The sequence below is a fragment of the Paramisgurnus dabryanus genome, chromosome 9 (assembly GCF_030506205.2).
Source record: "Paramisgurnus dabryanus chromosome 9, PD_genome_1.1, whole genome shotgun sequence".
In the NCBI taxonomy this organism is placed as follows: domain Eukaryota; kingdom Metazoa; phylum Chordata; class Actinopteri; order Cypriniformes; family Cobitidae; genus Paramisgurnus; species Paramisgurnus dabryanus.
The window spans coordinates 12,844,467-12,857,516 of record NC_133345.1 but is presented as its reverse complement, the minus strand read 5'-3'; the positions used below and the strand labels follow the sequence as shown (position 1 = coordinate 12,857,516).

General features: G+C 36.5%; 1 protein-coding gene across 15 annotated transcripts in view; it reads right to left on the bottom strand.

Moving 5' to 3' along the window:
- LOC135758076 (suppressor of tumorigenicity 7 protein homolog) overlaps positions 1–13,050 on the bottom strand; it is a 175,472-nt gene that overhangs the window by 80,121 nt on the left and 82,301 nt on the right. For all 15 annotated transcript variants that reach the window (XR_010536412.2, XR_010536413.2, XM_065272921.2 and 12 more), the window contains one exon: positions 10,001–10,155. Coding sequence is in view for 13 of the 15 variants with exons in the window: in XM_065272921.2 (XP_065128993.1) it covers positions 10,001–10,155 (155 nt within the window). In the remaining 2 variants the exon portion in view is untranslated. The remainder of the gene's footprint in view (positions 1–10,000; positions 10,156–13,050) is intronic.

Genomic DNA, 13,050 nt, shown 5'->3' with positions numbered 1-13,050 from the left:
GACCTGCCCGGATTCCACCCACACAGATACCCTCAGAAAAATGCAGATTTAATTAACCCTCACCCGCGTGTGCATGTTTGTAAGCAGTACAAGTCTGCGTGTTGATGTTTGCTGTGACAGTTTTTAATAAAAGAGAAAAAAAATCAGTTGATATTTGACATCTATAAACAATAATATATTTATATACAAAATATATTTATATGACATGCACATTATCTGTCCTGACATGCACATTATCTATTGCTTTAGTTTAATATATAAAGTGCTCATTTGGGTTGGTTTTGGACAGTCACTCTCTTAGCACCAACACTCTAAAAATGGCTGGGTTATTTAATGGAAAATATTGGACAGAACACGTGCTGGGTTATTTTAACCCAACTGCTGGGTTATTATACCCCATGGTTTCATAACAACAACCCAACATTGGGTCCTTTTTGACCCAGCATAGGGTCATTTTTAACCCAGCATGTGTTCTGTCCAATATTTACCCATTATGGGTCAAAAATAACCCGGCCATTTTTAGAGGGAATCAATCACAAATCATCACTTCTCCTCTTTCTCAGGGGATGAACTAAATCAAACCTGCTGTAATCTGCAGATATATACATTTTACAGAGACCAGTATTCATTAGATTTTAAGAACCTTTTTTATCAGGAGAATGTATAATAGAGTAGGATAAATTTACTATAAACGTAGGCATATAAACTCAGTAAAAGATTTGATTTCAATATAATTTCTAAAATATAATTATATTTGTATTATAAAAAAATTTCCAGAGTCTTTTTCAACAAATTAACACATTAATAGCTAAAATCCACACTATTATCAATTGGCAAAAGGTTACTTTAGTTAAATATAAGTAACTTTATTTATAAATAAATAAATAAAGTATTCTTTAATAATCATTTAGTAAATAATAATCATAATAATAATTTAATATACAAACCCAAAAAGCACTGCCAACATTAAAAACCATTATGAACTGAAGAATATTGATTTATGACATTTTTAATGACAAATTATATTAATGACGCTGTTATTAAACTATCTGACACAGTATTAATACTATGGAAGAAAAATAATGACAAAAGTTTTTGAATTAAAATAGCCTGTTGAATTGTACTACCTGAAAAAAAATGCATTGTATTAACCGTACTTGAATTTTAATGCATTGTATTTTTATGTTTTTGAATTAAAACAGCCTGTTGAATTGTACTACCTGAAAAAAAATGCATTGTATTAACCGTGCTTGAATTTTAATGCATTGTATTTTTAGGTTTTGCATTTTTAAGGGCTGAAATTCAACATGCGTGTATATTTTCTGTATTAAAAATTCAATAGTCCACATTCACCTTTTAGATTTCACTTTAAAATATTCGGTCTGTTTAAAAATACAACGTAAAATATTCAGCAGGCAAGTTTCAGTCCATTTAAATTCGCGTCCAAAAATTCAAGTCCAAAAATTCAGTCGTACAGATTTCAACATTTAACATCCGGGAACTGCAGGAAAAGCAGTAGAGTACCGAGTATAATCTCATCTGCTGTTAATCGATCTGGCCAGCAGGTGGTGCACGTGTTCGCCAAAACTTTGTACATGTAAGATGATTTATCCACTGCAGTGATGAATGTTGGCTTTTATGTTCAGTTTTAGTAGAACAACTGTAATACACTCATACAGAGAGTGTATTGTTTGGTTATGTTATTGACAGGATACTAAACGGTTTTTAAATGCCATATAAATTAAATAGGGCCTTTCTGCCTGCTATTGGCTTCGTTTCTCAAAAGCTAAGTTGATTGTAGATTTTATTGGTGGCAATCTACCATCTTTTTATGCATACGAGAAACGGACACGTTTTTGTAATTCGTCACCTCAGTTTATAAACCATACTCGGATTATTGAACTGTTCAAGTTACAAATTGTGCGCGCGGATTAATAAACCATACGCACAATTAAACAATCAGTGCTCTCAGATTTTCAATCCATATCCACAAATTCATAAACAATAAATAAACAGTGCACACGCTTTCGCAATGGTTTTGCAAACTGAGTCCACTACCGCAGAGGTCCCCAACCACCGGGTCGTGGACAAGTTGCCACCGGTCGCAAGAACATCCTGAAAAAATGTGTATAATAGCTACGTTATAGTTTAATCAGGTGTTTTGTCCTTTACGAGCCGACTTCAAATAACATATCAATCCACTTCTATACAGGGCCGTGCTCACTCTTTTTCTTTGTCTCTCTCTCTCTCTCTACCAGCGCATCGGCGATCACATTGCTGTCATTAAGGCCGTAGCCAGGATTTTTCAAATACCGAGGACAACCCCTACATTTTTTTTTATTATTTATATTTTTTCCATATTACAGAATAATAATAAACACGTCCAAACTACAATAGCACAAATGTAACTGTGTCTGTGAGAATTTTTGTTGGTGACTAAAAGCATCCAAAAAAATCAATGGTTACATTTCATCATCTGAAGTCACCCTTTCAGTGGCGGATGCAGAACGTGACATATGGGTGGGCATGGATTAAGTCCGGGTGGACCTGAATCTATGGGTGTCACTTTTGAATAAGAAACTATAACAAGTCAATAAAATTCGTCAAAACTTCAGGAATCACAAGCGTATTGGTGAGAACACCCGAACTGCACGTCACATTTTTGACATTATTGATATACTTTAAATTGAAATGCAACATGACATTAATTAAGCCTTTTTGGTTAAAAAAATTATTGGGCTGTCATATAGCCTACAAAAAAGAACCTGCACACAGTGACAAGAAATATAAATGAACACAAAAAACCTAATACTTTTTAAAATAGCCTATTAAAACTGTTTAAATAAATTAAGCTACTAAATGCTTAAAATGAAGCTTCACTCTGAGCGAACACATACCTTGACGAAGGCTATTTGCCGATACGTTGGTTATAATAAATAATTTTTGCAAGTGAGTGTGCAGTCACTATTTTGTGTTATAAAATAAAGCTTCTAACATCATATTCTCTTCATACAAATCACTAAAAATATATTTTCGTTCTCACATATTTAAGTTAACTTACTAAATAAATAAAGAAAAAGGGAATTGCTAGAATAATGTTTGACTCTGAGGTTAAACGAAATGACAAATAAATAAACATTTAATATACTTTTTGATGACCATAAGAAGCGGGTAGCCTACTCGTAAAGAGCGGAGCCGAGGAGCGCGCATTTCAGACGTGAACACGAAAGGAATAATGGGTTTAGTTATGCTTTCACTTCATTTCCTGACAGTTTCACTTGTTAGTGGGGATAGTAATAACTAACAAGATGACACCGAATTACATACAATATAATTACCTAACTAAATCTGAGAGAATGCAAACCCATTACAATATTTTTTCCTCCGACGGGCAGGGCGCAGATACATCTTTGTAGCCCGACAGGAATTCGCCATAGCCCCGGGACAGTTAGACATGGATACAACTTCATATGGTGTATTTTACCTATTGCATGTTATGTTAAAAACAGTAAAATTATAAGTAAGCCTGATAACTATTTAAAAACTATTATAAAGAAGTTGAATGTTGCGTTATATGGTTCTAATGAAAAAAATATTCCCGAGCAGCTTTCAGCCATGATCACTTTGAGAACTTTTTTTGCAAGCAAGTGGAAAACGTATTCTGAATAACAATACGTTATAAATATGTGCTGCGCGCTTTCCTCTCAATAACATAAACACACAACAAATATGACAGCGGGGTAAAAAATAGAAAGGAAACATCTGATCACAGTGATGTTGTTTGATAGCCTACCAGCTCTCTAACTCAGCACTAAGTCACGCCATGTTTATTGCTACACTTTATACAATATAGTCTATTGCTTTTAGCAACAAATAGCCTATCATAACAACCTATAAGCCTACTGTGTAATTGAGACATTCATTTAAGAAATGCATTAAAAGCAGAAAGAATGGCTGCGGAAATATAGTGGGTTCACTATAATCCACACCACAGACGTTCTTGGTTTGCTTCTTATTTATTAAATCGAGGCAATTGTTTGATTAAACATTGATTAATATTAAGATACAATTTATACAAAACGAAATTCACTTTAAAGAAAGTCTTTCTACAAAACAAACCTATGCAGGGCTCGCAAAATCGCTACCCCGACGTCCCGAGTATTATTTTTTTTCATTTCTGATTGGGCGGGCCAGCTGTCAATCTCCGCGCCTGCCTGCAATTAGTTTCATTTGCGATATCAAATGAATGTCTTCATTTTATTCATAAAGTCATACCTTTGCAATTCTTTGATCGATTGTGTTTTAGAAGTACTGTATGCTTGAACTCTAATGACAGCAATGTGATCGCCGATGCGCTGGTAGAGAGAGAGAGAGAGAGAGAGAGAGAGAGAGAGAGAGAGAGAGAGAGAGAGAGAGAGAGAGAGAGAGAAGAAAAAGAGAGAGCGCGGCCCTGTATAGAAGTGGATTGATATGTTATTTGAAGTCGGCTCGTAAAGGACAAAACACCTGATTAAACTATAACGTAGCTATTATACACATTTTTTCAGGATGTTCTTGCGACCGGTGGCAACTTGTCCACGACCCGGTGGTTGGGGACCTCTGCGGTAGTGGACTCAGTTTGCAAAACCATTGCGAAAGCGTGTGCACTGTTTATTTATTGTTTATGAATTTGTGGATATGGATTGAAAATCTGAGAGCACTGATTGTTTAATTGTGCGTATGGTTTATTAATCCGCGCGCACAATTTGTAACTTGAACAGTTCAATAATCCGAGTATGGTTTATAAACTGAGGTGACGAATTACAAAAACGTGTCCGTTTCTCGTATGCATAAGAAGATGGTAGATTGCCACCAATAAAATCTACAATCAACTTAGCTTTTGAGAAACGAAGCCAATAGCAGGCAGAAAGGCCCTATTTAATTTATATGGCATTTAAAAACCGTTTAGTATCCTGTCAATAACATAACCAAACAATACACTCTCTGTATGAGTGTATTACAGTTGTTCTACTAAAACTGAACATAAAAGCCAACATTCATCACTGCAGTGGATAAATCATCTTACATGTACAAAGTTTTGGCGAACACGTGCACCACCTGCTGGCCAGATCGATTAACAGCAGATGAGATTATACTCGGTACTCTACTGCTTTTCCTGCAGTTCCCGGATGTTAAATGTTGAAATCTGTACGACTGAATTTTGGACTTGAATTTTTGGACGCGAATTTAAATGGACTGAAACTTGCCTGCTGAATATTTTACGTTGTATTTTTAAACAGACCGAATATTTTAAAGTGAAATCTAAAAGGTGAATGTGGACTATTGAATTTTTAATACAGAAAATATACACGCATGTTGAATTTCAGCCCTTAAAAATGCAAAACCTAAAAATACAATGCATTAAAATTCAAGCACGGTTAATACAATGCATTTTTTTTCAGGTAGTACAATTCAACAGGCTATTTTAATTCAAAAACTTTTGTCATTATTTTTCTTCCATATAATACTTAATGATATTTTAATGACAAATTCAATTTGTATCACTGGTAAAAAGTGGTAAGTTATGTTGTCTTGTTATATCAAGTTGTCATGACAAATTATGATGTATTATTTAAAGGAACAGTATGTAAGAAATGTATATCAATTAATCATAAAATGGCCCGGATTTGTCACTAGACGTTAAGAAATCATTTTCATTTCAAATACTTATATCACTGACAACAGTGGTCCGGCCAGGATATTTCCATTTAAAAAGTGGAGTTGCAGCCCTCAATTGATGTTTATGTTGTCATGTTGTGTATTGGCCACCAGTTGTGTGAGTGCAATACCAGTTTTAGCCACAAGTTTTGTGATTGCAGTACCAGTTTTGGCCACAATCCTACATACTGTTCCTTTAAAAGCAGGATAGGCAGGAATTATCTAAAAAAACTTTTTTACAAATTTGTTTAAACTGTCTTTATATACCAATACATAAGTAAAATGTAAGTACTCTGAAAAAGAGAGTATAAAAATTGAGTGTCTGTAAACCTCTCACCACTGTTTTAAACACAGCTCATTTTTCCATTCACTCCACCCCCTTTCTTCTGGGTTTCTTCTAAAGCCACTCCCCCAAAACACATGAACGCGCGACGCTGACCAGCTCTGCTGGGAGTGCGGTGCATGTAGTAACATCATGTCACAATCGCATGTAATAATACACCTAACTTTATCACTATGAATATAAACAAATAGGATGGCTTTTAGTACTCACTATTAAGCCAGTGTTTGCATGGAAGATTTTCCGTGATGAAAGCATTGTTGACTCTGATGAGGACTACACTCCGGAGACAATACCACTACCGCATCGTCGACTCGAGGAAAAGCCACGCGATATTTACTCTCGTTTGATTGCTTCGTTTATTCCTTTGTTTGCCTTCGCTGACTGCATATGCAGGTACTGTGATTTCTGAATGCACTTTCTCTGCCATACTTTTGCTCTTCCTAGAGTGCCTCTTGCACGTTCAAATCAATTGGGTGTGCGCATGTGTGGGCCGATTACCATAGCAACAGGGGTGGTGCCATGGTCGCGTGAGAGAGTGATAGTCGCACAAGCCAATCATTTGTTTCGTCCCGAATGGAAAAATAAGCTGTGTTTAAAACAGTCGTGAGAGGTCTAAAGACACTCGAGTTTTATACTCTCTTTTTCAGAGTACTTACATTTTAATTATGTATTTGTATATAAAGAGAGTTTAAACAAATTTGTAAAAAAGTTTTTTACTTACTTTACTTTACTTATTCATTTAGCTGACGCTTTTATCCAAAGCGACTTACAATTGCTATATATATCAGAGGTTGCACGCCTCTGGCGAGAGACTAGGGGTTAAGTGTCTTGCTCAGGGACACAATGGTGTGTCACAGTGGATTCGAACCCAGGTCTCTCACACCAAAGGCGAGTGTCATATCAACTGCACCAGATAATTCCTGCCTATCCTGCCTTTAATGTCAAGTTTTCATAACAAAGACTTCTCAAACAATGTCATCTTTGCAATAAAAAATGACATACTTGAGCAAATGACACTTAATGACAGTTGCCATAAATGTGCATAAAATCTCCTTTACAACACATGTCATGTCATGATTATGAAGGTGTCATATGTCAGTCTTATGAACACCTCTTCAAGTAAAGTTTTACCAAAAACTGCCCGCGCTGCTTCAAAAACTCCATTTGCTCCCAGTCTGGAGCCCTTGGTGTCCCCCTATTGCCTGGTGCCCCAGGTCGCTCGCCCAATCCAGTCTATGGATAATCCGGCCCTGAAAAGGCAACCATTTTCTAAATCGCTGCTTCAACTCCTCTCAAATCTGGAAGATGGTTTGCTGAAGCTGTCCAGTGAACATTAAAAACTAAATTTTCCAATTCCACACTGCCAGAATTTTGGTTTGCAGTATCAGAGTTATCTGGTGTGTCAATGGACTGCTTTCACTTGGATCTACATATTTGTGCAAACTTTTTTGGCCATTACATACATGAAAAACAAATACAGATCATTTCTTAATGTTGAAGAAGATCTGCAAGTAGCCAAATCAACTATCAATACACAGATTAAGCATTTGTGCTCCACAAAATAAGTACACCGATCCCATTAAAACATAAGCCTATAATTAATCTGTAAATAGTTAAAATGTTGTGACATGCTTAAAACAAGCTGTTTGGTTTATTGTTTATGTATGCTGTAGGAGTGGGGGTCGCAAGTTCATGTTGATCTAACTTGGGTTGTTGGCCTAAAAGTTTGAGAACCACTGTCTTTAGAGAGCAGAATAAAACTTTATTATTATGGGAAGACTCATTCTTACTGTGGGGAGAATTTCCACAAGTATATTGGAAACTCTAAGGCAGGGGTTCCCAAACTTTTTTTCCTGCGCACCCCCTTCTATGTCCCAACCGGGTTGGCGCACCCCCCATTTTAAAAAAAATCCAAAAAAGCTTTGTTTTCTCACCATAAATACTCATGTTTAATCGTGTAAGGGATAATGTAGAGGCAGCCGGTAGTTATTGGGAAATAAGCCCCGACAGTGTGATCAGGACCCGACGCGAAGCGGAGGGTCTTGTATCACACTGAAGGGGCTTATTTCCCAATATCTACCGGCTGCCTCTACATTATCCCGCTTATTACATGGCTACTTGCCACATAAGAAAAAAACTGGACATGAATATGAATTTGAAACATTTTATTGGCATATTTGTTTTAAATTAACATTTTTATCCTTCCGCGAAACTTTGCACAGATGCATAAAATGATCGTAATACCTTATTAAGATCCTCTGCTTCATACTTGTCTGTCTCCATTTTTTCTCTTTTAGCCAGTCTTTGAGAAGTTTTAATCCCCATTTTGTGTTTTTGTGTGTGTTGGCTTCGTAGCTGTCATGCTCTATTTTGTCAAGTTCAGTCTCAGTAAGCTCTCTGTGTCTCGTCGTGGTTGTCCAGTGTTTGTCACAAGATGGCGCCAAACAGATAAAGATCTTATTGATCTTTATTGGCGCGGAGCGATTTTACTCGTGCAAGTAGTCCGGCTATGCGTTATTAATTTGTAGCGGTTATTATTTGAAAAGAACGAACCTGCAAATGTCTCAACTGACCAATCAGAATCAAGCATTCCAGAGAGCCGTGTAATAAGCGCAAATAACCAAGGCCCGGTTGCACTAGCCGGACGTTAAGAAGTTGGGTGTAATAGTCCTACGTCAGGCTTAGCTACGTCTAACATTGTAGAAAAATATTTACGCCTATTGCACCATCTGAAACTACGCTCAGCGTAGATGATGCGCGCCCCCGTGTATGCGTTTAACCACTGTGATATTTAGACGCCATTCAAGTTTACTATGGTAAAAAACGTGCACTTACTGCCGTCAGCTAATAGATGACATATGAGAGGTTTCCTCATGTTTACCAGTGCGTCACGTGCAGACCCATCAAACACATTAACGAAAGCCTTTACTGTTCGCACAAAAGGTGTATAATAGTTTGCAGATTCATTATAACAGCTCAAGTTTCAAACAAAATTAAATGAAAGCTTTTAATAAGTTCTCTACAGTAAGTATTTATGTATTTTATTATATAATTCATTGGCGGTCTCTTTACCATGCATGAAAACACATTGCTCGCGTATCCTGTGCCCATGTCTCGTCACATTTTATTATTTCTATTTTTGCCATAAAAAAGTATCTCTCCCTTGGTCCCTCTCCTCCTTCGTGACTAACAACTTTATCATAAGACGTCCCACATGACAGTTTCCCTGATTTCAGTCAGTTAAGCATATTTATAATATGGAATGAATGAAACGAGTTGGCACGCATATAGCGGCTGCAGTGCATAACAGAAGAGCAGTGCGTAGAAAAAGACAGCAGCTGTTTTCTACGTTTCTATCAAAAACTAATAAATTATAGTTTTTTATTTAAAATAAAAGCGATTACAAAGGAAATGTTTACTGTTCATTTTTTTATTTTTTTATTGTATGGAAAAATCCCACTTAAAGAAACAGACCGCCATTACATTTTTCTCTCGCGCACCCCCTGGTGGCAGCTCGCGTACCCCTAGGGGTGCACGTACCACACTTTGGGAATCCCTGCTCTAAGGTATTGCCCGTCCCTATTTTTTTCATATGTCTTAAAATAACTTACATTTGTAGCACACCGATGGAGATCCATTGTGTTGAACTTAAAAAAAAACTCTTATCAGACAAAAAAACGTCATCATACTGTTGTACTGAATGTCACATGAGGCCATACACAAAAAACTAGAGGTCAGATGACCCCTCTCTCCTTTAGGCATACTTGCTAAGGAATTTAACTTTAACACTATAAGAATGATTCAAATGAGTCTTTCAGCTAACTGATCTTAAGGATTTTGTGAGACTCTCTAGGCAAACTAGTAGAGCCTTTTAAAGTATTATCAATAGGATGGGAAATTGAAATTTGATTCTGATTCTGGAATGGGATTCATAAGGTAAGGGCTAGGTTTTGTACTCACTGTGTTGAGTTTCGTACTGTGATCCGTGGTGTTGGAGCTGTTGACTACGCCGGTAACAGATCTCTCCAACCTTGAGTGCCTGTTTAAAGAGTTTCTCTGCCTCCACTATAGTTGTGGCTTCTTCCTCACCAAGGAGGATATAAGCTGTTGCACAACTATAACACAAACAGATTAATCTCAAACACTTCTGATTAGTAAACAACATGAACACACACAAAGGTTCACACAAAATTCCCCTATCTTTTCATTTGTGATTTGAGAACAAAGTGCTTACATCACCAGCTGCTGTTAGAGAGATGCACAGCTCAACCTGTTAACACCTATTAGCACCTTGTTAAAATGTGCTAGCTTCAAGTTAAAACATGTCAGTTTCATGCGAAAACATGCTAACAACCAAACAGACTACTAAAATAACCCACATGTTAAAGGTCCAATTCTTTCTGTTTTTTGATGCTTTGAATGTCTTTACAGTGCTCAATATAACGTGTTCATGTTTCACATGTAAAAAAATGTGATTTTTCAGACAGTTTTCATCTGACATGCCCTAGTGCTTTTCCAACTTTGTTAGGAAATGCTGGAGCTTCTGATTCACAGACTGTAAGTGTGTTTTAATTAAAGTATTTGATGTTGACTGGATGTTAGTTTAGTTTGTCACACATAAGATTACCATGAAGGGCATAACAGTTTTTTTCCTTATTGCAACAGGACTCACAAGTGTTTGGTTTTGGTTAATTGTTCAATTAAATGACAGTGTTAAAAGTACCTGCTGTTAATTAACAAACTATTAATAAACCTACAGTATGCCAAGGCATAATATTTGTCCCGTATTTCAGAGAGAAATTTGACAACCCTACAGGTGCTTTTAGGTTCTTGTTCACGCAATTCATTCACCCACATTTGTCTATAAATGAAATCTTTCCCTCCCTTCTTGAGGAGCAATGACAATGAAGCGCTTTATGGGCACAGGCTTCTTCCATATGTTTGGTTAAATGAGGTGAACGGATGCGGCCTTTACGGAACTAATACAGCTGTTTTCATTCTAAACGAGATCACGCTGGTGAACAAACTGAATGACCCAGAACATCATGAATCTAATGAATGAGAGGGGGTCATGAACAGAAACCGGAAGCAGTACAACGAATCTTATGAAAATTAATCATGCAAGTCGAAGCCGCTTTATAGAAAAGGTTTATACAACATTATTTTGCACATCTTGTAGCTGATGTCTTGCAAATAAACTATAATTTTTTACAAGCAAAGCTAACTATTGAGGAGTTTGAGTAAGGGTAAATTCTATGTCTTTAATACTAGTGGGTGTAATAATTTTTTTTGAATAGGCTACTTTATACCATGGGACTGTTAAATCCTCTATACGGTTAATTCTGATTGGTTGAGAAATATTCCACGAGTATGCATTATTTTTCAATAAATGCACACCCGACCTGTCAAATGTCTTTAAATAACCACCAGAGCAATGTTTGTGGTAACTATGGTATAAGCGGAATAAGGGTCTCCGGTCCTTTGAATTATTTGAAAATAATGCACACCCGCTGTTATGGAATGATGTGGTGGAGAATGAAGGAGACAATGACGGATAAAATTAAACAATGAATTTTAATAAACAAATGATCATACACTTACAGAAACATTTGAAAATAATGTATAAAGACTTTTGGAAACTGCAGGGTACTTAAACAATGGAGTAATCAGAGGTGTAAAAAGTACTCAAAAATGTTACTCAAGTGAAAGTACAAGTACTGAGTGTACATTTTACTCAATTAAAAGTAAAAGTATGCGGCCAGAATCATACTTAAGTAAAAAAGTACCACATTAAAATTGTACTTGAGTATTAAAAAAGTAAAAGTAACGAAGAATGAAAACTAGAGATACTTGTTTAAGCTTTTAATCTCTAAAAACATGAAGGGAATGAACCACATACAAGGTTTTATCCTGCTTTACAACTGTTTGTTTTTAATTGTATTTATTTATCAAACTATAAGACTACTAACTAATTTCAGTATGCAACATGCTACTCAAAGTTGTTAAACTTCGAATTTAACTTAAAATTCAAGATCTATCAAGCCTTTCACAGGCAGCTGATGCAGGAAGAGGTGTATTAGACCTTGTTCACACTGTCAGTCCAAATCCTATTTTGGTGCATATCCAATAAAAATCCAATTACATTTAGAATGTGTGAACTGAGGTTTGAAATCCTTTTCAAATCGCATCTCCAGAATTCCATTTCAGTCTGACCACGCACCCTGATCACATTGTGTAGCTTTTTGGTTATGTCATGCTGTTGCATCACGTACGTAAACACGTCAGACGTCGAGGCAGATTGTCCTGCCATCGTAACGTCATTGCCATAGATAATCCAGAAAACGGCAGAACACTATAGGACACACAGATCGAATCTGAACAGTTGTGGTACACAATATGGACAGCAAGTCTGTTTAATTGTATATGCATCAAAATCTGATTTGGACTGACAGTGTAAACAAGGTCTTAGTCTTGATAAAGAGGATGCAAGTAGCAGGGAAGGTGTCAAAAAATCTTCATCATCAGATTAACTGTTGGCCAATTCCTTAGTGTGGTCCAAAGGATCCAGAATAAATAACATTAAATTAAACCGACCATCTGCGCAATTCAATTGGTTTGGTTAAGAGTAAGGGAAAAAAGAATGATGTGATCTCTAAAAAAGTACTTTTGACTGTAAATACAGTACAGTAATCAAGTAAAATAACTCAAGTACTTTACACCACTGGGAGTAATGAGGGTAATGACTGTCAGGTGAGGATATAACAAAGTACAGGTGAGGGAGTGAAGAGGATTATGGGAAGTAAATTTCAAATGGATGATGAATGGGAAAACATGAGCTGTTTCTCAATTCCAAGAACGGACTTGTGTCTAATGAAGATTGGTCTTGCCAGGCGACCTTGGAAGAACGAACTCAGAAGCTTGCGAGAACACAGAACGCACTTGTGAGAATTGAGATGTGTGCGATCTTCCTGTTGGTCACCTGACCTCCCCAGATTTCAGCACGCAAGTCT